This window comes from Dioscorea cayenensis, chromosome 1 (assembly GCF_009730915.1).
Source record: "Dioscorea cayenensis subsp. rotundata cultivar TDr96_F1 chromosome 1, TDr96_F1_v2_PseudoChromosome.rev07_lg8_w22 25.fasta, whole genome shotgun sequence".
In the NCBI taxonomy this organism is placed as follows: domain Eukaryota; kingdom Viridiplantae; phylum Streptophyta; class Magnoliopsida; order Dioscoreales; family Dioscoreaceae; genus Dioscorea; species Dioscorea cayenensis.
In genome coordinates, this window is record NC_052471.1 from 12,066,441 (window position 1) to 12,094,191 (window position 27,751).

Sequence of the window (27,751 nt, forward strand, 5' to 3'; positions counted from 1 at the left end):
GTTTTTTTTTCATTCAATACTATGATTTTCATGACAACATTTCACAATTATGACATATCTAATATTTGCTTGGTGTGGTCAATATATTTGTAGGAAGGGACACAATGTAGAAGAAGCAATGACGTTCATGCCCGAGCTATACCATGACAAAACTTCAACTTTGCTTGTTATGTTCAAAAGAAAAATGTTTATCTTATGAATGGTTGTAAGATTACCAAAACCATTATGTTGCATTTCATCAGTACTATGTTGTAACCACTCTCACTACTTTTCTAAAACTTGGTTATGTATGGGTTATATTTAAACTATAACCTTACTTCATGATAGGTTTGACAATGCTACTTCTATTATTTATTGTTAAATGATTGGGTTGATAGTGTGTTGAATGATAGGTTTGATCATGTTGCATCTCTTTTTTATTGTTAAATGATGGATTTGATAGGGTGTTGAATGATTGGTTTGATTATGTTACTTCTCTTTTATATTGTTAACATTGTATATATTGTCAAAAATATGCTTTGCCAATGGATTTTACAATTGTTTTTTTATATTGGTAAATGATATCAAAATTACATGATCATACGTTATACTAACTAGTTGTAATATTTCATTTTAATTAATTAAAATAAATAAGTTATCAATATAGTAAGTTATTATATTGTTAATATTAATAAATCATGTTAATTATTTATTATTTAATATGTCAAAATTTTCGTAAGTTATATTAATTAGATGAAATATTTTAAAACAATAAATTTAAATAAACAATTCAATATGTTACAAGCATGTAATAATAATTATGTTAATTTATTTACTAACGTAACCATTGTTTTCTAAAATGTTATCCTATTTACATAAAAGACATAAAAGTGAAATTTTACTATTACAATTATTTTTTATATTGGTAAATAATATTAAAATTATATGGTTATCCGTTATATTAATTAATTTTAATATTTAATTTTAATTAATTAAAATAAATAAGTAAATATATTGCAAATACTTAATAATAATAAGTAATGTTAATTATTTATTATTTAATATATCAAAATTTGCTTAAGTTATATTAATTCGATAAAATATTTAACAACAACAAATTAAAATAAATAAATAAATATATTATAAATATTTAATAATCATGTTAACTATCAAGTATTAAAATATAAACCATTGTTTTTTTAAATATCATCCTATTTATATGAAAGGGCATAATTGTAATTTTCTTATATTTCTCTCTCTTACTTTTCCCATTCCTAACTCCCACTCTCTCCAACAAAACACCTTCATTATTATCCCCTTATTGTCATTCTCATTCCTACCTTCTTCTCATTCACATTCTGCAATCCAAATGGCCCCTAAGTGTCAAGTAGAGGGGTATCTGAATATGCAAGCTGATTTTCTGGAGAGTTAAATGGCTTACTTTGTGCCTATTTGCTTGAGAAGATGATGTTATAGTTTCATTGATGAAATGTGTTGGATATTGGTAGAGATGCTGGATTATTTCCTTTAAATTATTTCAATGCACTTTTGAAGCAGATTAGAAAGTTGACTCCGGAGTTGCATCGTGTAAGTAATATATAGCTTGATCTAGGAGCTTTCCCATGTTAAATGTTTTGTTAGTCTTCAGGACAGTTCATGCATGCCATTTCCCTCTGATAGTTTCATATTTGATTCTTGTGCTGGTAAAATATTTGCAATACTTGAATGATGTTCATGATAAAGATTATGATACAACTATGTATAACCTTTACTGCTAGTTTTATTATAGGTAACAATCATTTCTTTGGAGTGTTTTCTCTATTTGAGGCTTTTAAGATGCTCTAGAAATTTTATTTCATGAAAATCACTAAGTAGCAAATTGTAACAACTCCCTCTATACTTCATTATATATTATCGTTTGAATGATAACATTTTTCATATGTGAATACAATAGCCCAATCATGATTACCTGTGATGCTTTATTTAAATAATCTTGGAAGATGAAAGAATTTAGGTATACTATAATCAGGAAGGAAAGGTATTTTTAGTTTCAGTACGAGTTTGATGCACATATAGTATTTTTGTCTAGCCAAATTAAGTTGCACGTAAAGTATCTAACCATTTCTCTCAACTTCTATAAACTCTTTAGATTAAATTGATAAACCTATATTTTGTCATCCTTTTCTATGTTGGTGGAGATTTGCACTTATAATTTCTCTCTAGGAATGAATGCTAGTCAACTAAGATTAGATTTTAATCTAAACCTATATTTTGTCATGCTTTTCTATGTCAGACCAGATTTGCACTTATAATTTTTCTCTAGGAATGAATGCTAGTCAACTAAGATCAGATGTAATGTTAGTCCTGACTTTTTTTTTTATCTTGAGAAATTAATTCATATATGTTCTTGGTTCATTATTGATGGCTCATTATTATTATTTATTTATCATTCTTATTTATTTATTATTATTATTTATTATTTCTTCTTCTTTTTTTCTTTTTTTCTTTCTTCTTATTCTTATTATTATTATTAGAGAAAATTACTTATAAGTCTCTACAAAGTTTTATTTTTCCTCTGTCATCCCTCTGACATTTTTACTTCCTACATAGTCCCTCTTTTTTCAATCCCTGCCGTGACATCCATTATTCAGTTTTTTTTGTAATGGCAGTAATGCCCCTCTTTTCCACCCACCCAGTCACATCATATTTTTGGTAGGCTCACGAGTTTGTGGGAGCTTCAGATAATACACAGAAAAAGGACATTTTACACAGGAAGAAATGTATATTGCACAGAAAGCTTGAAACCAATTATCGTTCTAAACACGGCTATATGTCAAATTCTACACAAGAAACCCTAAAAAATACACACGAAAAGCACATAATAACAATCTGCAGATACTCAAGCAACTTCTCCTTAATTTTTCGCTTGGTTTTTGGCTTACGGGAAGGCTCACGAGTTTGTGGGAACTTCGATCGAAAGGCGAGAGTGAGAAGAGAACTCCGGTTGGCAATGTCTCTCGAAAAAATTCATCGTGAACTAGAGCACCGCTCAAGAGGCCACGCATACAGAAGAATGTGCAAACAAAACTAAGAGAAACATACATAAAATTTGATTCACTCAAACAATCAAACACTAAAAAGTTTTCAAAATTAGTAACAACAAAAAATAACCAAATCAAAGGATTAAAATCCAGACTCACCACATTAATGGCATACACATGCTTCCCCTCTTCACAAGCATCAAAACTCGAGCAAACAAATGAGTTCTTGCCCACACAACTCCCACCCATTCTCAAGCATAGCACACCTCAACCCACATTCAATCGCTCTTGTCACGATCAAAGATGAAATTCCCACCTCCTATTCATCCACAACCTTTCCTAATCCCCCCAATAACATCAACCAATTTGTTCATATCTCCATTGAATTCATGAACCAAGAAAGAAAAAGACACAGAGAAACTTACATTAGAAACAGGAAAAGCATCAATGAGCTCCTGAACACCTCTAGAAACAGAATGAGATTGAGATAGCTAGTTGACGATGAGGATTTGGGAAGATTAGGGGAGACAAGCAATGCTATAGCGACAAGACAGCTTCCAACAAAGGGTTTTGACATCAATGGAGAGAGATGGGGAGGAGGAGGTGAGAAGGAGGATAAAGATGAACAAGGGGCAAAGAGGTCATTTCCATATCCACTTAACTGCATAGTAAGCTCCGTCACTGGCATTTGGACTTGATGGGGATTTTATTGAAAAAAAGAAGAACCTTTGAGGGATAAGCAAACTTCAAGGGTTTTTTAGGGCATGTGCAAATAGAGGGACTTATATGTAATTCCCTCCTATTATTATTATTATTATTATTATTATTATTATTCTTTTTTATTTCTTTATTCATTATTATCATTTCAGTGAGGTCGTTACAGGAGAAGTTGAGGACGCTCAAGGCATGCAACCAAACAACGAGTAATTATTATTTCTTCTTCTTCTTTATTTATTTATTTATTATAATCATTTCAGTGACGTTGTTACCAGAGAAGTTGAGGACGCTCAAGGCATGCAACCAAACAAGGAGTGATTCAACAAGCCATTCATTAATTCTATTGTGAGATAAATCAAGAACTTGGAGAGAAGAACCAAAAGGATAAACACCACCGGAGATTAAGTTCCATGAGAGGTTCAAGGACTCCAGATGAGACCAAGAGGCCAAAAACTCATCGGATATTGTTGTAGATAAGTTGTTCACTGAAACGTCTAGGGTTTTAAGGTTGCAAGTGGTTTCCATGGAGATTGGCATCTTGGAGATTGTGTAACGCTATTAATGCTTGGAGTTTAAGCTTACAGAACAAATGCATGCCACTGAGGTTCAAACGAAGGACCTCATTGCTCGCAGTCAGTGCGGAGCACAATACTCTCTAGAAGGGGGGCGCGGGCAGGTTAATTGGGTTTGCTGGGCCCAATTCACTCAAAATCAGACCCCCAAACCGACAAGTACCACAGTAAGGAACTGGCCCGGACTTGCTCGGTCAGGTTCACCGAAAGCCGAACAAAGAATCAGCCCGTGCCATAGTAAGGAACCGCTAGGCTGGTTTGACAAGAGTGAACCGGCCCCGGCCTGCCTCACATTAGAACCCGACGGGTCCAGGCCATGTCCATTTGACTCGGTGGGTTTTAAAATTTTTTAAATTATTATTTAAATAGTATTTTATTCTAAAATTAAATTATTCTTTTAAAAGTTAAAGTTTGTGTTATTGATGGAATTCGAACCTAGGCATTTTGCATAAAAACCATCCATTTACCAATTGGCCTACAAGAATTTTTGGTGATGATATAAAACGTAAATAAATACAAAAAAATCATAAATTATTTTTAATTTTATTCCAAAAAACAAAAAAATTTAAAATAATTTGTAAAAGAATTTGAAACAAGCCAAAATAAATAAAAATAATTGCATTTGAATTTGTTTAACTATTGAATTAAGTTCACAACATCTCTTCTTGATTATGAGAAAAATTAAATATCAATTAGGGATAGTTCTTTGTTTTGACTTTGGTCTCAAATTCTAACAATTATTATTATTGTGCTCATTATATTATCATTGAAAACAAAATCACTAATTTCAAAACATCCCATATTTTTAAAACTAATCAAAGAATATGGTACCAACCATTATTCAAATATATTGAAATTTATATTTATGTTCATAAGAGAGCCAGAGGTTGACCACTTGTCCCTATATTTTTATTTTTTAAATATATTTTTTTACAAATGATACATATAATTTATGTATATATTTTAAAATGTTATTATTTTCTTTTACAAATTGATACAAATAATCACACACACACACACACACACACACACACACACACACACATATATATATGACAAATAAGAGTGCCCCTTATTTAAGGGAATTTAGGTGCGTACATGCGTAGAGACATGGTGCTATTGGGCCAAAAAACATTGACAAAAAAATTATTCTTAAAAAAAAATATATTTGTGAAAATTTATTATTTGGATTTTCACCTTTTTTGTTTTCTTTAAAATTTACCGCCATTTTCTCTAGGATATATTTTTTATTATACATATATATATATACATATCTAACATATAATTACTTACATGCATATAGAGTCAATTCTGAATTATATATCAAAAATTTCATTTTTCTATCTTATTAAACTAGAAAAACAAAAGCATACGGGAAAGAGCTTTTATTCTATCTTTACATTCAAACAATGGAAATGGGAAGCATTATATTGCTCTCCCATTCCGTTCTGCATCACATTTCCATCGTAATTCTTATTCCATCTAATTTTGGGTACCAAGATGCAAGGATGGGCAAAGTGGACAAGTATCGGTCTAGGAAGATCAATAGGTAATGTTTACACTAGAAACTGCTGTTATAAATCGCATTTATAGTGGGAAAATTAGATTGCCAATAATTTACAAAAATCAGGTAGTTTGCAAGTTAAAAATGAAATAGCTAGCAGATTTAGAAGAATTTGTGAGAACTGAAACTTGATATTCTATCTGAGTCATTAATTTAGGAAATAAAAATGTGTGTTTCTTTATATGTATCTACATCTACATCATGCCAAAACAAAGCATATGGTCTTTTTTTAACAGTTATAACCTTGCATGATCCTAGAATTAGAAATATGCCTTCATAGAGTTTGTTTTTGATGTATGCGCGCCTTGCCAAGCTGAGGTTCTTTCATATAAATTCCTCCCATAAAAAAATCAGTTGGTTGGATCGACTATCACTTATGTTTAATTAGTCAAATGAAACAAACTTTATACCTTATAATAAGATATTACTTCCTACACTTTTGATCTTTTTTTCTCTCAAACATCTTGAATATGGGTAAAACACACTAATAACATCGAAGTAATGGTGGTCAAAAATAAAGATTAAAACAAAATGTATGGCATATTTAGGTATATACCAGATTTAAAAGGCTTAGGTGTATATATATCCATAAAATGGAGATAATAAATAGTTTGTATTGACTTTTACACTATGTATGTACATCAATATATAATACAATATTGAGTCTAAATTAAGAAACCATGATCTGTACTTTAACAATAAGGATGTGATTAAGCTAATTTCTAGGAGCTAATTGTTAAAGCACATTACTATATAGCCCATTCACTTTTGTGTCTATGTATACTTGTCTACATTATGACATGAAATATATGATCTTCCTTTCCTCATTCTCTCTATATTCGAGCATGGTGTCAGAGAGGGTTAAGAAACTTTAATTCTGGTCATCTTCTCCGGTCATCTCCACTGGCCTTCGTCAAGTTGTCAGCCTTTTCCTTCCTCAAAGTCACCGACATCCCTAAGACATCGGCCTTCTGTTTTCTCAAATCGCCAGCCTCCATCAAGTCGCCGCTAGTGTTCTCCTTCCTCAAGTTGTCACTGGTCTTCTTTTCCCTCAAGTCGCCGTACCGGCCTCCCTCAAGACGTTATGTCTCACATCAAGGGATTCTTTTCACCTCTTAATTTACTGTTCCTGATGTGTCCCTCGTTCCTTAGCTGTCTATGAATCTTATGTCAGCTGGTCAACTAATCGACCTTCACTATTTTGTTTGATTTGATGATTCTTCTTGCTATTTTGTAGGATCGTCAGATCAAAATTATGATTGGTACTGCCATCGCCATAGTGGTTCTCATAGACTTTACGTTCTAGATTGTCTTTCTCTTCCTCTTCCTTCCACTATGACTAAGCTCTCCACTGATCCTGCTTCTACGATCCATGTTTAGAAATCTGCTTTTCCTACTTCTGCTACCTGTCCATAGTGGCATCATCGCCTGAGTCATCTATGTGACTCACGTTTGTCTTCCTTGGTTCATCACGATATCTTAGGTCATGCATCTATTGATGTTGGTTTTCATCATTTGGGTTGTAAGCTTGGCAAGTAAGCACAACTCCCATATTTTGCAAGAACCTCTAAGTCTAGTCATCTTTTTTATTTAGTTTCATTCTAATGTTTGGGTCCTGCGACTTTTACTTCCAAAGGTGTTCCCAAGTATCATGGCATTTTTATTGATGATTACTCCGGATATACCTGGGTCTACTTTATGAAACATTGATCTCAATTGTCATCTATCTATCAGTTATTTCTTAGCATGGTTCACACTCAGTTTTCTACTACCATTCGTGTTTTTAGTTTTGATTCTAGGGGAGAGTATCTTTCTACTGTTTTTCGTTAATTTCTTTCATCTGAGGGTACTCTTCCTTAACTTTCTTGTCTTGGTGCTCATCAGCAGAATGGGATCACTGAATCTAAGCATCATTACATGATTGAGATTGTTCGGACTCTCCTAATTTTAGCTTTTGTTCCTGCTCATTTCTGGGCTGAGACAGTTTCCGCAACAGATTATCTCATTAACATACAATCATCCTCTTCTCTTCAGGTAAAAATCCTAGAGAAAATTTGTTTGGCTCTCCTCCTCGTTATGATCATCTTCGGATCTATGGTTTTGTCTGTTGTGTCTTACTTGCACCTCGTGAACGTACAAACTTAGTAGCTCAATTAATTGAGTGTGTCTTTCTTGGGTATAGTCTTGAACATAAGGGCTATCATTCCTATGACCCTTCTACTCGTCGAATTCACATATCTCATAATATCACTTTTGACGAGAGTCGTCCTTATTTCTACTCTTCAGCTACTCAACCTCCCTCTTCTTCTCCTTCCATAGAATCTAATATGTTTCTTTGACTTTCTCCTTTGGAATTGGTTCCTACTATAGAGACTCCCATTATTCCTTCTTCATCTCTTACTCCATCTCCAGCCCCATCTTCCGCTATATCTTCATCCTCATCTCCTGACACCTTTCCTTTTCACTACTGTCATCGGTCTAACGTTCCTCATGATCCTAAGCTGCCCATTCTTATTCCTTTCGATACTCTGGGCAGTACCACTAATGTAGCGTCTGATGGTCTATTACCTACCTTGACGTCTCGGTATGATCTTCATGATCGTAGTACTATTTCTCCACTTGACAGATAAGGTTTTCCTACTGGTGGTGCTATATATGAGCCCAGCACTTATCAGGGGGCAACTCTTATCTCTGACTAGTAGCTGGCTATGTCTGAGGAGCTTTCACCTTCGAAAAGAACATGCACTTGGGATCTTGTTCCTCTACCTGCTCATGCCATTCTAATTACATGCAAGTGTGTGTATGATAAGTGCTTATGCGATATGAATACGAAGCGTTCATTCCTTATGTTGAGCATTACTTTTCTCAGGTTTTTACATTAAAATGTGTGTTTTTATGTTACTTTTATGCAGGTAGGGTTGTGAGGCCGAGTATGAAGGAAATAGGCCAATGTGGATCATAATGCACCTATTTTGGAGGAGATCTTGCTAAGGTTCAAACGCGAAGACATAGGTCAGGTGTGAGATGCTAGAGTGTGTGCCAACCTCCTCGTATTCGAGTGAGCACATTCATTTAGAGGGGCACAAAGGCAGTCACACTCGAACATTCTGATTTATACCTATAAGAACAAGAGATCCACCAACGTGCACATCATTGAAGAGGCAAGTGATTCACGACGTAAACGTGTGCTCGTTTGCGTTACCCCAATGAAAGTATGGAATTCGGGAGTATTTCCGGCATAGCACTGTAGCGAAACACTGTAGCAGCACGGCCGAGAAATGAAAGAAACAGAGAATCCACACGGGCGTGTGGAAATTATCCACGCCCGTGTGGAAATTCCACAAGGGCGTGTAACATCATACACGCCCGTGCAGTCGCCCGATTCCAGCCCTCTTTAAAGCCGATTTCAGCCCCGATTTTGGTATTCTTTTCTCCATCTTTTCCCCAACTTGTGAGAGGACTTCGGCTAGGGTTTCGAGGGGTATTAACCACTGTTTTGGAGAAGTTCTACGGCTCTGACATCGTGATTCCATTAGGAAGAAGGAATCTTTGGACGACAAGTAGAGGACTCTCCACAAGACCATCGACACGACCATCGACATGATGATCGAGGGGTTTTCTTTATGGATTCATTGCTTTTACATTCGATTTCTTTGATTGTATTAAGCTCCATGGAGAGCTAAACCCCTAGTGGGTACTTGGATGATTGTGAACCCTAGGATGTATTCGTTTCATTAAACTTCTTTATTATGCTTTCAATAAATTGATGTTTATTGTGAGTTCTAACCTTGAATGCTTGATTGTATGAACATTTCCCCTAGAGTGATACTAGGGTTAAGAGTTCTTGTTGGTAACCTTGTGAGTGAGTGACACACCACGAGCGATAGACAAAGCTAGGTTGGAGAGGGTTGAGAGGGTGGGTCAAGAGGTACAGGAGCTTCCCCTTTCCTCTCCGGCGTGATAGATTGTACCTCCGTTCCTTGAGTTCTTTGTGGCCATAATAGAGTGAGTGGTCTAAGGGATGAACCTCCGCTGGGGCCTAATTGCGCGTACAATAGAGTGAAGCGTTGAGAGAATTCTAGTATCTAGGGCTTAATTGTGGCTAGGGACCTTCCGCCTGGACCAAAGGGTTAGGTCTATATTTAGGAAGAGATTTATCACTTGGAATCCCTAGAGTTCATTGCAACTCTATGCGAGTGTGAGGTGTTGAGACTATTTGATTTCTCCTCCGGGACATGTATAGAGTTAGGCATAGTTGACCTTAGATTTGGGACTATGTATGTAAGGATTTCCACGACTCACCATTGCATTGATTAGGAAGCATAATAGAGAGTTCTTGCACTTGAAGCGATTATCCTAGGTGAAGCATTATCCGAGTACCCCGTCTTTATCGATTGCCTTACCCTCTTCTTACTTTTGCTCTTTCACTTGTTGATTTTATTGTTGAGAATTGAATCAATTTCACACCTATCACAATTGATCTTCCACATAACTAAGAATCAAATTAAGTATTTTCACTCCCTACTCCTTGTGGATTCGACCCCGCTCACCCGGGATTATTACTTCGACAAGCACGTGCACTTGCGGGATATAAGCAAGGGAAACTTGTCTGTGTACAAGGTCAAGACAACTATAAGGCTCACCTCATGGCTCATGGTTTTAAGCAGGCACATGGTCATGATTATGATGAGACTTTTGCTCCTGTGGCTCATCTGATTACAATTCACACTGTAATTACTGTGGCTGTTATTCGCTCTTCGACTATCTCTCTGATGGATGTGAAGAATGTTTTCTTTATCATGATTTACATGAGGAGGTACATATGTATCCAACCCTTGGCATTAAGACATCTAAAGGTTATGTTTGTTGCCTTCGTCATGCTCTCTATGGTCTCAACTAAGCTCCACATGTTTAGTTTGAGCAATTTAGTTATGTGGTGCATGCAGCTGGTTTCTTTCCCAGCAATCATGATCCTACATTATTCATCCATACCTCTCAGCATGGTCGCACCTTGCTTCTGCTCTGTGCAGATAATATATTGATTACTGGTGATGATATGGAGTATATTGCTTTTGTGAAGCAACCTCTCAACCTGCAATTTATGATGTCTGATTTAGGAACTCTTATCTATTTTCTTGGGATTGAGGTGACTTTTGCAGATGATAATTACTATTTTCCTCAATATCGATATATTCAGGACGTCATTGTAAGCTCTGACCTTACTAATTCACGGACTGCCGCCACACCTATGGAGCTTCTGTTCAGCTTCGACTCATAGATGGCACACCACTAGAAGATCCCTCTTGTTATCATCATATTGTGAGCAATATTGTCTATTTTACAATTACCAGGCTGGATATTGCTCATGTTGTTCATGTACTGAGCGAATTTATTTGTACTCCTACTTCAGTTCACTATGGCCATTTACTTTGTGTGTGTTGCATTATCTAAGGGGGACAACATCACGAAGTCTGTTTTATGCCATTCCAATTTGCTTTAGCTTCATGCTTACTCGGATTCCCGCTGGGCGAGTGACCCTCTTGACCTTCAATCCATCACTAGTTATTGCATATTTCTTTGCAATTATCTTCTTGCATGGAAATCCAAGAAACAGACTGCAGTGTCAAATTCTAGTACTGAGGCATAACTTCGGGCACTTGCTACTACCACATTTGAATTTGTATGGCTTCATGGGTTGTTGGCTAAATTTGGTACTCATGCTCCTCTTCTCTGTGACAATATTGGTGCTATACAGATTGGCAATGACCCCATGAAGCATGAATTGACCAAGCATATTGGTGTTGATGCATTTTTCATACGTTCACATTGTCAGTAGTCGACCATTACTCTTCAGTATGTGCCCTCTGAGTCTCAAGTTGCCGATTTCTTCACCAAGACCCAAACATAAGAACAACATCGATTCCATATTCTCAAATGTTGTGTCTTAGATCATCCTAATCCACCTTGAGTTTGAAGGGTGTGTTAAAAAGGCAATTATTATATAGCCCATATAGTTTTGTGTCTATGTATACTTGTATACATTATGATATGAAATATATGATCTTCCTCTCTTCATTCTCTCTATATTCTAACACTAATTTCATCTGATTTAGTAAATCATGGTTGTGATTTAGCTAATTTCAAGGAGCTCATTTCTACACTAAGTCTCTTTGTTAAGATCTTCCAACGCTCCCCCTCAAGCTGGCTTAAAAATATCTTCCATAGCTAGATCACCTACTAGTACATTAAATTGCTTGCTGGGAAGCCCTTTTGTGAGAATATCAGCCACTTACTAAGCTGTAGGAATATAGGGAATGCATATGAGTCCATTATCAACCATTTCCTTATTAAAATGCTTGTCTACTTCTATATGTTTGGTCCTATCATGAAGAACAGGGTTGGGTGCAATTGAGATTGCAACTTTGTTGTCATAGTAGACTTTTATAGCTATAGAAATGGGAATCTTCAATTCTTTAAGTACTCTTTTTATTCATTTAGCATCACAAATGCCATGAGCTAAAGCTCTGCCTCTGCACTACCTCTTGCCGCCACACTTTGTTTCTTACTCCTCCAGGTTACTAGGTTTCCTCTAATATAAGTACAATATCTAGATATTAATCTTCAGTCAGTTTTTTCTCCGGCCCAATCTACATCAATAAATACTTCCACTTGAAGATTATTTTTCTTTTGGAACAAAAGTACTTGCCTCGAAGTCCCTTTAAGGTACTTTAGGATTCTATAAACTCCCTCAAAATGAAATTGATTTGGTGAGTGCATGAATTGACTTATCATGCTTACTGCAAATGCAATGTCTGGCCTTTTGTGTGATAGATATATTAGCCTGCCAAAAGTCTCTGGAACTTAATTCTCTCTATTAATTACATCCTCAAGATTGGCTGGGCTAAGCTTCACATTTGGTTGTACTGGTGTATTAACAACTTTATAACCTAATAGCCCAGATTCATCAATTAAATCAAAGATATACTTTCTTTGATTTACAAAGATGCCCTATTTTGATCTAGCAAACTCCATTCCTAAGAAATATTTCAAAGTTCTAAGATCTTTAATTTCAAAATCTTGAGCTAGTTTCTTCTCCAGTCTTTGTATCTCATCCTTATTATCACTAGTGATGAAAATATCATCAGCATACACAATTAATACTGTCAATATGGTCTGCTTGGCTTTGATGTACCTGACACAGCCCTTGCGAGTGCGTACTACAAGGGTATGGGTTGTTGAAGTAATAAAGTACCCTGGTGAGTGGGTAGTGGTATCCACATTGAATAGTGCTCAGAAACACAAGTATTACTATTTAACTATGGTGAAAATGATTTAAGAGTGGTGTGAACAGTATCAATACAAATATAAATAAAGTAAAGAAGAAAGAGACGCAATAGAATAATAGGAGAGACAATCGATGGAAAATGGGGCACTCGAACATTGCTCACCCTACTATTGTTTTAAGTGCAAGACCAATCATTATGGCTCTTAACTGATGTCTAAGGTCAATCATTATGGAAATCCTAAGACACACTGTCCCAAACCTAAGGTCAACCAGGACTAACCCTCACACTATGCCCTGGCGGAAAGGGATACTCTCAACGCCTCACACTGCGTGTGGTTGCATAAAGATTTTAGGACTCCAAGTGATAAACCCTATTCCCTAATATAGATATAACCCTTTGGTCTAGGCGAATGACCCCTAGTCACAATTAAGCCCTAGCACTAAGGATTACTTCAACACTTCACTTTGTTGCTCGTGCAACTAACTAGGCCCCAGTGGAGTTTGCCTCTTACCACTTCACTCTATTGTGACCGCAAAGAACTTTTTGAACATGGAGGTATGATAAATCACATCGGAAGGGAAAGGTGAAGTCCCGCTACCTCTCAACTCATCCTCTCGATCCTCTCCAACCAAACTTTGTCTAACCCACGTGGTGTGTCACTCATCCACAAGGATTACCAAGATAGATTCTTAACTCTAGTGTCACTCTAAGGGAAAATCAATTCAATAAGCATTCAAGGTTGGAACTCAATTAAAAACATCAATGAAAGAAACATAATGAAAGATCAATGAAACAAAATCATCCTAGGGTTTACAAGTCCAAGCACCCACTAGGGGTTTAGCTCTCCATAAATCAAGATACAATCAATAATGAAATCGAATGTAAAAGCATGCAATCCATAAGTCAAACCCCCTTCCTAGTCCATATCGATGGTCTAGTGGACTTGCCTAATCTCCTCCAAGGGTTTCCTCATCAAGCCTAGGGCACACCTCGCAGAATCGATGCCGATGAAAGCTTCCCCAATAACTCTCTTCCGAAGGAACGCGGTGTCAAAGGCTATAGAATCATTCCAAAGACCTAGCCAAAACCTCTCCAAACCCTAGCCGTGAGCGCCTCCAAAGATGGGGAAAAATAAGAAAAGGACTGGAAAAAGAATCACCAAAATGTCTGAAATCACGGCTTAAATAGGGCTAGAATCGAGCATCCACACGGGCCTGTGAAATTTCCCCATGCCCTTGTGAATCTCCAGAAGTTGTTTTCCTGCGACCTGTGAACAATAATTGCTAAAGTACTTTTGTTATAGTGATTTGATGCAGTAAACTATTATAGTACTTCACCAAAATACTCCAGAATCCACACTTTTCATCGAGGCCACATGAATGGGCACACATCCATGCGGTAGATGGCGTTGATTCTTAAATGAAATCACATTGATGAAGATTTTGCTAGTATTGCACAAGTCAGAACACATGAGTATGACTGCTTTTGTGCCACCTCCAATTTGTATATTTTCTTGAACACAATGGAGGTTGGAACACACCCAAATGTCTTTGAGCACAACTTGTGTCTTCATGTTTGTTCAATCTAAGAACTTCATCAAAAATTGCACCCACGATCTACTCTTGTTTCCTTTCTTCCAGACTTGTCTCCACAACCATTCATGCACAAAAGAATACAAATACACATGAATAAGTGATAAAATCTGAGAAAAGTAATGCTCAATGTAAGAAAAGAATGCTTCATATTACTAATACAAAAGCACTTATCAATATCCATGCTTTTTTACTGCCTTTTCAAATCTAACAAACAATGCTTTAGGAGGCTGCTTTCAGTTTACAGACTTTATTCAGTCCATAGGTACCTTGAAAACCAGGCGGTAGACACATGAACACCTCTTATACTAAGTCTACATTTAGAAAAGCACTCTTCACATCTAGTTGGTGTAGCTATCAGTCAAGATTCACTGCTAGAGACAACAATATTTTGATTGTGTTCATCTTTACTCTTGGAGCAAAGGTTTCTTGATAGTCTATTCCATAGGTTTGAGTAAACCCTTTAGCCATTAGTCTCACATTTCTCCTTTTAATACTTCCAACGGCATTAAATTTTACTGTGAAGAACTATTTGCATCCAACTAGTTTTTGGCCCTTATACATATTAACTAGGTCCCATGTTCCATTCTTCTCTAAGAGCATTTAACTCTTCCATTACAACTGAGTACCAGTCAGGATCATCTAGAGCTTCCTGAATATTCTTTGGAATAAACAAGTTAGTGAACTTAGTAACAAATAAGCTATAATTTTGGGATAGTTTAGCAAAAGATAAGTGTTTAAGCAAAGGATGAGCAGTACAAGACCTCTTACATTTCCTAATGGCTAAATGCAAATAATGGTCAATTGGTAATTCATTAGAGTCATCTATAGGAAGACTAGATTCAGTTCCATTGTCAATAATAGGCAAAATAACAGATGGATTACTTGAATTTTGAGTGTTTCTAGGTTTGGTCTCCATGGAATGTGATAGCTTTAGGATCAAGTTTGATAGCTTTAGGATCATAGCCAATAAACACATATTTGACAGCTTTAGGATTATAGCCAATAAACACATATTTTATAGCTTTGGGATCAAGTTTAGATTGTCTTGTTAAGTGAACATAGACAAAACACCCATCAATATTAAGAGGAAGATTAGAGAACAACCTATTATTAGGAAAACTCTTACGAAACACATTTAGTGGGGAGTTATAGTTTAACACTCTGCTGGGCATTCTATTAATTAGATATGTAGCAGTTAGAATAGACTCACCCTATAAATATTTAGGCATATTCATAGGGAACATTAAGGCTCTGATGACTTCCATTAAGTATCTATTCTTCCTCTCCGCGATTCCATTTTGCTGTGGAGTGTTAACACATGTTGATTGGTGAGTGATCCCTTTCCCTTTTAGAAAATTGCCAAAGATCTCATTCATGTACTCAATTCCATTATCAGAGTGTAGAATGTAGATTTTAGTTTGAAATTATGTTTTAATCATGTTATAGAAGTTTTGAAATATGTGAGTAACTTCTGATTTCTCATTCATTAGGAACACCCAAGACAGCCTAGTGCGATCATCAATAAAGGTTAGAAACAATTTTTTTCCATTATTAAGTTTTATCTGTGAGGGCCCCCAAATATCACTATGTATTAAATAAAAATGTTTGGAAGTCTTATAGGACTTCAAAGAGTAACTGCTTTTATGGCTTTTAGAAAAAAATGCAGTTTTCAAAAATAACCTTCGAACAATCAACATCTTTCAACAATTGAGGTGACAACATTTTAAGATAATTGAAACTACGGTGACCTAACCTATTATGTTAGAGTAAGACCTAATCTTTAACTTAGGTATAACTGACACTATTATGGCTATGAGCCATTTTATTCTCAGATTCCTCATCAACAAAATAATAGAGCTCATCCCTATGTTTAGCATTGCCAATCATCTTCCCCGAGTTCTGTTCCTAAAATACACATTGAGAATCAAAGAATGGAACTTTGCAGTTAGAATCTAGAGCTAACTTACTTCTAGATAGAAGATTGCAAGCAAGTTTAGGTACATGTCGGACAGTCTTAAGACAAACTTTAGGAGAGAGATGTATAGAACCTTTACCAACAATAGGAGAAAACCATCCATCTATTATATGAACTTTGTTATGACCAGAACAAGGAATATATCAGTAAAATAAATGAGACAAACTAGTCTTGTGATTAGAAGCTCCTAAATCTATGATCCAAGGGGTGGAATTAATAGGGAAAAAAAGAAAAAACACTAGGATCACTACTTGTTTGTGCAACAAATGCATTAGGGGTAATGATGATGCTGACTTAGGCCTCAATAGATTTTGAATGTAGTTAATCTGCTCCAGGCTGAATGGATTGCTCTCCACCTCATGAGTAGAAGGAATTCTTGAGTATTTACCTTCATGTGACCCCATCCAATTTGCTAGTTTGCCATGGAGTTTCTAGCATGTTTCTTAGGAATGACATGCTTTATTACAATAATCACACCACACACTTCCATTATTCTTTCTGTCTTCAAGTTTCTTTCCACGCCATCCAACACCGACAATTAATGCTGAATTTTCAATTGAAGAAGGATGAGGTTTCTTACCAAGCATTACTTGATACCTATTTTCTTCACGACGGACCTCAGAAAACATCTTCCAATAGAGGGAAAAGGCTGTCTGCCAATAATTAACCTCCTAACCTCATCAAAGTCAACATTTAGACCAGCAAACAAATTAAAAAATTATCTTTCTATAAAGATTACAACTTCAAGACACATACATTCATAGTCATTGAATATATCCAGATATTGCCAGAGATTCTTAAGGATATTAAAGTACTTGTGACACTAGTTTCACCTTGATATAACTCTCCCAGTTTACAGGTGATTTCATAGACTTTGGATTGATTTCTAAAATTAGAGTACATTTGGCTTACAATATCCCATAAGTCTTTAGCAGTGTCATAACACATGTAATTAGTTTTATCTCCACCTCCATAGAGTTAACTAACCATGTCATTACCATGGAATTCTCTGCATCACAGGTGGCATACATGGGATCATCAGGTGCAGGCTCTTTCTTATCTCCAATTAAATACCCTATTTTCCCTTTATCTCTGATATACATCCTTACTAACTGAGACTAGTGAAGAAAGTTGTCTCCATTCATTAGTATAGATGTTATCTGAATGGAGTGGGATTCAGAACTAGGGATTTGAGTAGTTTGAGTAGGGCGTTTGGGTCTTTCTGAGATCTTCGACATAGTAGACATGAGAGCTAGAAGAAGTTTTCTAGGATTTTGTGTTGTTCGGGACCTCTCTGATACCATCCAGAAAATGGAGATAATATAAACTAGTTTGTATTGACTTTAACACTATCCATGTACATCAATATATAGTACAATATTGGGTCTAAATTAAGAAACCATGATCTGTACATTGACAGCAAGGATGTGATTTTGCTAATTTCTAGGTGCTAATTTCATTTGATTTAGTAAATCATGGTTGTGATTTAGCTAATTTCTTGACTAAATCTCTTTGTTAAGATCTTCCAACAACATACGTATAGGACATAGGTGAGATTTCACATATTTACATCTATTTATTAGTAGTGGGCAGTTGACTTGACACAAGGGTAAATATGTAAGAAGGTGCGGCCTCAAGAATTTATGTGCAGACTTAAGATTTTACAAGGATATATGCTCAAAAGTACAAAATATATAAATGGTGGTCATGAAATAATATTTGCGCAAGTTGTCAATCATAGGATTTTAAAAATAATTGGACAAAATGAAAGACAAAATGTGTAAAATAAGAGCCAAATAATAGCAAAATATGCAAGGAAAATATGTGAAAAAGTTACAGTTCAAAAGCCTTAAATCTAGAAATGAGGAACCTAGGCACATGAACACAAAAAGAAAACCAGATTGTCAAATTTTGCAGCCCAGCCACCTTAGGTAATGTATGCTCTCTAATGATGGGAATATATTTTAGCTTCAAACTTGGAAATCAAGTATTTTTTCACAGAATTTCTTATCCGTCACAAGTGGTTAGATAATAATATATTCCAGAAAAATTAAATAAAATAAGAGGTATTAACACATGGACCCTCATATGTCCTTTTTTTCTTTTTTTTCTTTTTTTATTTTTTATTTTTTTTCAGTGATACACCCTTGCCATCACTCACCATTAATGGTTAATGCCTATGGCTTTAAACATAATTGAAATCTATATAAGCAATACAAAAGCCCAAACATATGCCCAGTGAGGAGAATAAATTTTCAGGGCTATATTAGCAAAACAAGATTTGCAGGGATATACATCAGCAAATATTTTGGTTATTTCATGTTTTCTCGTCCATTTATTTGACATCATCAAAGGGCATCCTAGCCACGAGTATTTCAGTGTTGAAGTATTGGGTAAGTAGGAGCAAATACTGTTTTTGCAAGGGTATATCAGCAATTACCAGTTTTGTTGTGGTATACAAGTAAAAACCTTATATTGTTCCTTCTTCGGCTCATATATCACATGGTTATTATATCATAATGGTCCAAAGAGAGTCCAATGCCAATCAGAACCGATTGAATAATAGCAGGTTCAAATACTTGACAATAAAACCAGGTTGGAGTTCACAATGGAATCTCATAAAACATTAACCATTAAAATCATATTCGTATTGATGTTCATGGAATATAATTGAATTTCAAGATTATGATCATTACGTCCTAATTATTTTTCTGGGCTGATGTATCAATTATATCAACTGAATATTATCTAATTCTATAATTCAAGAGTATATGATATACTGATATGAATGACCAGAAAAACATGTCAAATAAGCTCCAAAAAGCAAAAAAAACAACAAATGAAATGTTGAAGACATAACTTACCAAATCCCAATATTGAAGATCAAATAAGAAAACCGAGCAAAGAGAAATCTATTCCATATTTAATCTCCATCAGGATTATGCCACCTCCAGTAACCATTAAATGCCTTGGAGAAGAGAAACTTAAATGCAACCTACAGGCAAGTAAGAGTTATATACCATTAAAAAAGCTTCCAGAAGAAAAAGAATACAAGACAAAATTAATGAGTAGCTCATCAACATGTTACAACCAATGTATTAAAAAAACATTGTTTAGACATACCTTCAGGCTTGTCTGCATACTTGCAGGGGTGGCATTGGCAAAAACATGACAACTAATGCATAAATGCCTCTATTCATATTTATCACGGTCTATCATGGCTTATCCTATAAGGATATATAGTAATCTTGAAATATTATCTGCTTGCTATCATGTCAAATTACTGATCATGTTGATGATAACATTCATCTCTGGTAGATTTCAGTGATAGAGTAAGTTTTACATGACACACTTACAACCAGACACTACACTAAAAAAGAGCTTTAGAGGCGGTTTTCAAAACCTATAGAGGCGGTTTTAACCGCCTCTATAGCTTTTAGAGTAATTTTTTTCACCCGCCTCTAAACCGGCTCGTATTAAGCCGGCTCTAGAGTTTGGAGCTGGTTTAATACAACCGTTGGGGTAAATTAATAGCTAATAAAGCGGTTTTTAGAGGTGGTTATAACCACCTCGAAAGATATTTTACCTATAAAGGCGGTTATAACCTCCTCTACAATTAAAATTTTAAAACTCTAGTTATAGTTTTAGAGGTGGTTATAACCACCTCTACAATTAAATGTTTAAAATTATACTAATAGTTATAACCGCCTCTACAATTAAAATTTTAAAACTCTCACCAACACTCATATTTTTAGAGGCGGTTATAACCGCCTCTACAATTACAAATTTTAAAATTCTAATTATTGTTTTAAAGGTGGTTATAACCCCCTCAAAAACATGCCTAATAATTAGTTCTTAATTATATATTATTTAATCAATTAAAACCTGCTTTTAATCAATTAAAAATGACATTTTATTTTTATTTGACAAAATAAAATAGTGAAATACATAAATTTGGGTTTTTTTAACAAAATAAAGTAGCGATTCAACTCACCGGCTTTCATTGTTAAAAAGGAAAATAAAATACAAACACTAAATTCTCTAATAAACAAGCTCTATGAAACCATTACCCAAATGTTTGGGATTTCTAGATTAGAAACCTAAAACATATTATAGATTCTAGTTTACATAAAAAAAACTGCTTAGTTTGGCACAACAACTGATCTTTAAGAGAGAATTGATAAGAAGACAGGCAATTGATTCATCAATTCTCAGGCTCCATGACTCCAGTCTATTTCTTCTCAGAGTTGCTATCAAGCTCATTCTTCAACTGCAATGAGAAGTCATGATTCACATCATCATCATCCCAATCATCCTCCCATTGCTGTAAAGTTTCTTTACCTTCTTTGTCATCCCACTCTGCAAAATTTATGCAAAATGATGCTTACTTATTCCAGGAAACAAATTCAGAGTAGCTACTTGAATATGATCATTACTTCATCATGAAAGCCAGTAACAAGAAGTTAAATGGTTGCCAATAAATAATGTTCAATTAACAGGCTTTGGAAGCTAAGAACATTAGGAATTCAAAGTCATCTTCTTAACAAGCATGGTAAAGTAATTGGGTGCAAACATCAATAAGGACAATATACAACCACAATATGGACAATATATAACCATAAATCAATCAGTTCAAAGATTACATTCTTACTGCAATAACAATACAAAATTAGAAAACCAAATTGACAAAATAAAGAAAAATTTAAAAAACAAGAACATATATCAACAAGTTCAAAGATAATATTTCCATTGGAATAGGAACTTGGCACTGAAGAATTAACAATTTATCAAAGCACAAAAGATAACATTTTCACTACCATTAACAATACCAAATCAGAAAACCATGTTGACAAACAAAGAGAGTTAAAATCAAGCATAACAACAAGTTCAAAGATAATATTTTGACTACAATAGAAACTTGACAATGAAGAACAACAACAAATAAGAGCACAAAGGTCACATTTTGACCGCCATATGAATACCAAATACAATAATCAACCAACAAACAAACACATATGGGTAGTTAGCTACCAAAATCAAGTAATTAGTAACTGATGTTAGTCCACTTGAGAAGAGTAACTAGATAGCTACTAGAAATGCATGTGCAACTAAGTTAGACAATAAAGATGTAACAGGACATAGCTAAATCACAGTGATGAAAATCCTAGCATGATTTTCCATCTTCAAAAGTGCTTAGCAACACATGTGGGCATAGTTACACTGAGGACAAAGTTCATCTTTGTAAACAAATATGAGTAAAATGATGTGCCTTATTACATGTAGGACTTGGATATCTTTTTTGTTATTTTCATCATTTGGATGTAGTTTGTGGAAATCATCTTTTTACATAAATGGATGCTGTCAGGATCATCTTAAGCACTTCAAAACTTCTACATAATATAAATTGATGTTATATAGTATATCTTGATCCACTAGTTTAATTATTATATTATTATTCATATATATGACTCTTAGTACCTTCTCTATATATGTATGTTTTTTTAAAGATTTAATGATAGTAGTTATGTCATCATATAAAGAGTTATGTTTTTTTAAATATTTGACATTGTTTAAAACTATTTGGCAATGTGCCTAGTATGACAATACCCATTAGATGTAAATTTAACAATACTATAGGATGCGGTTAAATGATATGCATCAGGTAAATATGAGTGTGACATTGCTCCTCCTACGAAGCCAGATGCATAACTCAAGCAATATACTAACAACAACCAAAATAAATAAATAAATAAATAAGGAAGCCTGATGCATAACTCAAGTGTTATACTAGTTAAATTTTGCAAAAGCTCCGCATGAAATCTAGCCTGCTAAAAAAACCTAATATGGATTTACTCTTTAAGGTTAGTGATATCTCACATGCAAATACAAATTTGCAGGAAGACAACATGGAAGAAATAGGGACAAAAAGCGAGCAGAAAAACTGTTGTATGTTTATTTAAGCACAAGACAAAATGATGCCTAGAATGATTAAGCAAATATGTTCAATAAGGATGACTGAGATAACCATACCCAAGGTGCACGAGCTCCATTTTCCTGGAAAGCTGTGGGATTTCGTAAATAGGTCACAATATCATTGATTTCAGTGAAACTTATGATTAGTTCTATATAGAGAAAACCATGATACCATGATCAAATATTAAGCTACTGTCACTATCATACCTTCATCTGATAAAAAGTTGACCTGATCTGATTAATGCCCTCCTTATTCCTACTAATTCTTCTGCTAAATTAAAACTGACGATAAGTTTTCTGCAGATAGACATAATCAAGGCATAAAATTAGCTCTAACTCAACTAAGAAACTGAAGATTTAATACACATAAATGGCTACCTAATTATAATAAAAACATGGGAAATCAAGTCGTAGACCCAATTAATGTTCGATTTCATAATGCAAGTGAAAACAACAAAAAAATTTAAAAGATGAATTCAACCACCTAGGGCATTAAACAATGTCTGATGAGAATACACTAACCACAGTAGTAGGTTAGTAAATACCATAATTTTCAATCAATCTTGATATTTAACTTCATGGAGTTTTTTTCTTTTTTTAAATAATTTCACTTGTAAGTGAAATGAACTTTTTTTACACCCATTATTACCTATGACATAGCTCATCTAAGGTATGAGAGAACAATAATGAACATAAAAGGAAGAAAAATGTTTACGAATCTTCTTAATTTCCATATATTTGGATCCTTGCGCCAAGGTCCATAACCAAGAAGCATTGGTACTCTCTGGTCAAGTAGCATAGCACATTAAATATAACAAAACCATAAATCATGCTTCTTATAAAAAACAATGGTACCATCGGATGGTATCTCTTTTTCTAGTTTTGTAATTCATTTCAGCTTCTGACTGCCATGTTCAGAACCATGTTGAACCAACAGCATGATCTACTTCTTCAGGCCATACCATTCCTAAGCTCAACCTTACCTAGAACATAGACAAATAAAAAACTGATGGATAAGTCCATTGTTTTCAAAAATAAAACCCTGAATATGCAAAAGAAGAGCTTATCTTATGTAAAAGAGCAAAAGAAATATATTTTTGCATGTTTGTCTTTTCTTTACCGGATTTGGAATAAAAACTGTATAAGAGGAAAACCGATGGTCACCATACTAAATATATTTTATTAGAGAGACCATCAAAGCCTCCAAAATCTTCAAAGTGCAGATTGAGTTCTTGCATTAATCCTCACATATATAAGAAAAAGAAAAAGATAAGAAGCAAATTATCAGAATCAAACACAAGATAACTTCATGAAACATATGAACAGAAACTAGTTGCTTTAATTATAGATAAGCAAAATCATTGATATCAACAAGATATTTCTTATCATCGCCCTTAAGTGCAATATACATGACAACCCAGTCATGCCTAATGTGAGCACATTAAATTAGCTTCTTTAAAATAACTAAAGGAACTACCACTAGATCAATTTCCCATATATTTCTTTCGTCATTGTACCATGTCCGAGTCATGACTCTCTCTCGATCCGAATGGATACGCTCCTACAATAAAAATCATACAAGGAAAGTTGAACACCCTAGAAACCTAGTTTCACCAAATAAGAGAGACTAAGCAGCATGATCATATGTTACGTACGACAATTCTAAAATGACTTGGGGTGCAATTTTCAGAGCCAAGCCAAACAACTCTTGATAAAGGGCACAGTGAACTATAATGGAAAAAGATTATAATAAGCCCCTTGAAAAAAAAAATGGATGAACCCAAACAGAAATGCAAATAATCTCTCATATAATTTCAAATCCATCACTACTAACTGTGTAACAAATAATATTGCAAAACAGAAACTAGAATAGAATTAAGCACTTCCAAAACAGTAGGAAGATTGGTTCCATTAACACCACACCTCTTAAATTCAGTAAAATTTCTACAAGAAAACAAAGTTCAAGCAAATTAGTAAATGTAATTAATTTGAGCATGAGGTACCTTAACAATTGGTCTGTGGAATCATCCAGCAATTGGATTATGAACCTGTCCGGCGGCCATGCCAATCCACAAACAGCTTCAATTGACAGCTTATACACCTTCAAATCCAAATCGAACTCCCATTCAATTAATTTTATTATCATAATAAAAACCCCAATTCTAATTTCTCTTACCTCTTTCTCATTGAACATGGGGATCTGGAAAAGCACCATAGGATAGATGGAAATCCCAATCAAATTAACACCCTCCCAAACCATACATACGATGATACATTAAGGAAACCTACAAAGTTACCAACATTGACACCATCGGAGAGCCAGATAGCCGGACCATCAACGAAAACACCCATACTGAGATTGAACCCCATGCCTTTGGATCCCAAAACATTGGAGAAAATCAAGATCAGAAGCAGCACCATGGATTCCAATGCCCACATCTTCATCTCCTCCTAAATTATTCGAATCCTATAAAGGAGAAACTCAGGATCCATCAACACCATCGAAGAATTAAGGTTTTGGATAGAGGGAAAAGGAGGATTAGGAGAGATCGATGGTGCAAACCAGAGCGGATACGTTGCGTTGGATGCCGGTGATGCCTTAACCAGCCATGAAGATTGGGAAAGGGTTTGGAGAGACGGGCACAAAGAGAGGGCAGTTGAATTAGGGTGTGAGGGAGGGCGGTGGAATCAGGGTGTGAGAGAGAAAGAGAAAGAGAAAGAGGAGAGAGAGAGAGAGAGAGAGAGAGAGAGATTTTTTGTTTTTATTTTTTAAAATAAAATTAATATAGAGGGGTTTAACAAAACCGGCTCTAAAAACATAAATAAATATTATATTTTATTATAGAGGTAGTTTTTTAAAACCCCTCTATTTAACTGCCTTTAAAACCCAAAAATGATGTAGTGAGATGACCCAAATTATTACCCCTAATTCACCTTAAAATAAGAGCATCACAGTTGATGGCAAGGGATCAACACTTCCATAAATTATGAACTTGTTACTTTTTTATTGTACAACATCTAACATTCAACGTTAAGGCTTACTTCTGCATAAATCTCAAAATTATGTTCTCTTGAATAAACTCTGGATTTTAAGTACTGCTGAACTCCACCATGTTATCAAATATGTTCATAAGTAAGTAAGCAAATAGCCAGGCCATTTTTCACTTTACACTTCTCGGCCTCTTATCCCAGCTACAGTTATTGGGGGTATAGTTTTAGAAACATTTAACTCAATCAAAGCATCTTCATTGCCACTACCTGATTAAATCATTAACTTCTTCCATTTGATCTCGCAAAGTTCTTCTCTGTATTGACATTAACAACCAACTTAAAACATGACAAGCATGCTTGCTTAGAATAAATATAATATGCTTGCTAGAAGCCTCAAGTAAGCTAAATTAAATAATCATAAATTCATAAAACAAGAAGCATAGTTGCAACATCATGTTTTATTATTGCCGCAGAGTGACAAGTGGCAAAATGATGTCAGCATGCAATATGTATCTTCTCTAATTTGATGGCATTTCTATGGATGCCTTCATCCAAAATTCGAGCAAATATTCAAGTATTATTTTATTTAAATACAATATACAATCAAAAGTTTTAAATTTAAATGGGGATTCTAAAATGATGGAACCTTCATGTTTTGCTATTGAAAAAAATCTAGGCTAATGGTTGATGCTTCGTACTTCGGTTTTAGAATCCAATAGTGCACTTATTCATAAGCTTCATATTTTTAATAAGATCATTTCAAAAATGTTTAACTATCAAGAACACTACCAAGAAATCATTGAAAAAGTGAAACATAACCAAAACTAGGATAGGGTAGTATCAATATTCTACATGATCCTGGGTTTCATGCGGCTCTTTTTCAGGCATTGACAACTTCTAGATTTGATTTTAAAAAATTAATTGTTTACAAAACAAAATCAATCATTTCTATAGACCTAGACATTGGGTACATCACCTAAAGTTAGGGTTGTTAATTTGCCACGGATTTGACAAGGGGGCCAAAATTAGGAAACAAAGTAGGTACCCGAGCGGGGATATAAAAATCCTCATTGGGGGACAGGGTCATCCCTTCCCCTCCCCACGCTGGCACTGAATATATAATATTAATATTATATATAATATTAGAAAATTATTTATATTAAATAAAAATATATATTATTAAAGATAATATATTTGATGCATTAATAGATGTCAAAAATGTGGACGGAGACGGGAAAAAAACTTTTTCCTCAAACCCAAGTTTAGCAACGGGGTTGGGAATGGGTTTGACAAGTCGAGATTAGACTGAGAAATAAATCTTCCAGTGAATCCCCACCCTATTGACATTAATACCTTAAGGGGCTCAATGGCAACTTTGAGAGGCTACTTAATGCCATGCTATTCCATCTTCACCCGTGATGCTCATTAGTAGCATCATTGTCTGCTCTACTACAATGTGGCAACAACCCATAATAGAAAAGGGATCTTTGAAAAACAAAGTTTACCATGCAAGCAGATTACCAATACAACAACAACACACAAAAAAACATTTGTTGTGAGCGCGGAGAACTGCACTAGAATTACAGTCCATCAAAAGGGCTGAACTCTCACTTGCTCATGCCTATGTGAATATAGCAATCAAAACGATACTTGTAATGATTATTCATGGACTACATATAATCACAGCATGATAATCTTTGCTTAAAGCTCGTAGTTTGATGGAAGAAGAAAAGACAATCAAATTAATCAGTAAAGTACATGCAATAATTTTTTAGCCAGTAACACGGATTCTATTTACACATGAAATGAACTTAGGGATAAACTGTTCACCACATGTACAATGTTTTGTAATGCAACATAAATATTGAACAAAAATAAACTATGTCCGTTGCATTTAAGAAGAAGAAATTTGATCAGTAAAAAAAATCGCATAATAATCAAGCATATTCATATGCCTTTCCTAAACAATATTTTCAATAAAGAATAGGAAGATTGTTCCAAAAAAAATAGTGCCCCAGTATGCCCAGGATGACAATGGTAATGTAATAATTTTCTTTG

General features: G+C 34.7%; 1 protein-coding gene across 3 annotated transcripts; it reads right to left on the reverse strand.

The window, feature by feature from the left end:
* Positions 1-23,473: 23,473 nt before the first annotated feature.
* Positions 23,474-25,164, reverse strand: LOC120261481. 3 transcript variants are annotated; one of them, XM_039269404.1, is made up of 4 exons: positions 25,004-25,164; positions 24,879-24,902; positions 24,706-24,803; positions 23,474-23,685 (listed from the first exon to the last, which is right to left on the reverse strand). In XM_039269404.1, exons 1-4 carry the CDS (start codon positions 25,145-25,147, stop codon positions 23,682-23,684), a joined length of 270 nt encoding a protein of 89 aa, XP_039125338.1. In that variant the 5' UTR covers positions 25,148-25,164; the 3' UTR covers positions 23,474-23,681. The 3 variants fall into 3 exon arrangements, 2 of the variants coding, with proteins under 2 accessions (XP_039125338.1, XP_039125332.1); XM_039269398.1 differs by lacking the exon at positions 23,474-23,685 and having other exon boundaries at positions 24,473-24,803; XR_005536611.1 differs by lacking the exons at positions 23,474-23,685; positions 24,879-24,902 and having other exon boundaries at positions 24,473-24,803.
* Positions 25,165-27,751: the final 2,587 nt, after the last annotated feature.

Bases quoted from the DNA above. Each gene is read 5' to 3' on its own strand.
- LOC120261481 (XM_039269398.1), bottom strand. From the start codon at position 25,147: ATGAAGATGTGGGCATTGGAATCCATGGTGCTGCTTCTGATCTTGATT. The intron at 24,903-25,003 runs GTTGGTAACTTT...GTGCTTTTCCAG, and splicing joins GGCTCTCCGATGGTGTCAAT to ATCCCCATGTTCAATGAGAA. The intron at 24,804-24,878 runs GTAAGAGAAATT...TTGGATTTGAAG, and splicing joins CCATGTTCAATGAGAAAGAG to GTGTATAAGCTGTCAATTGA.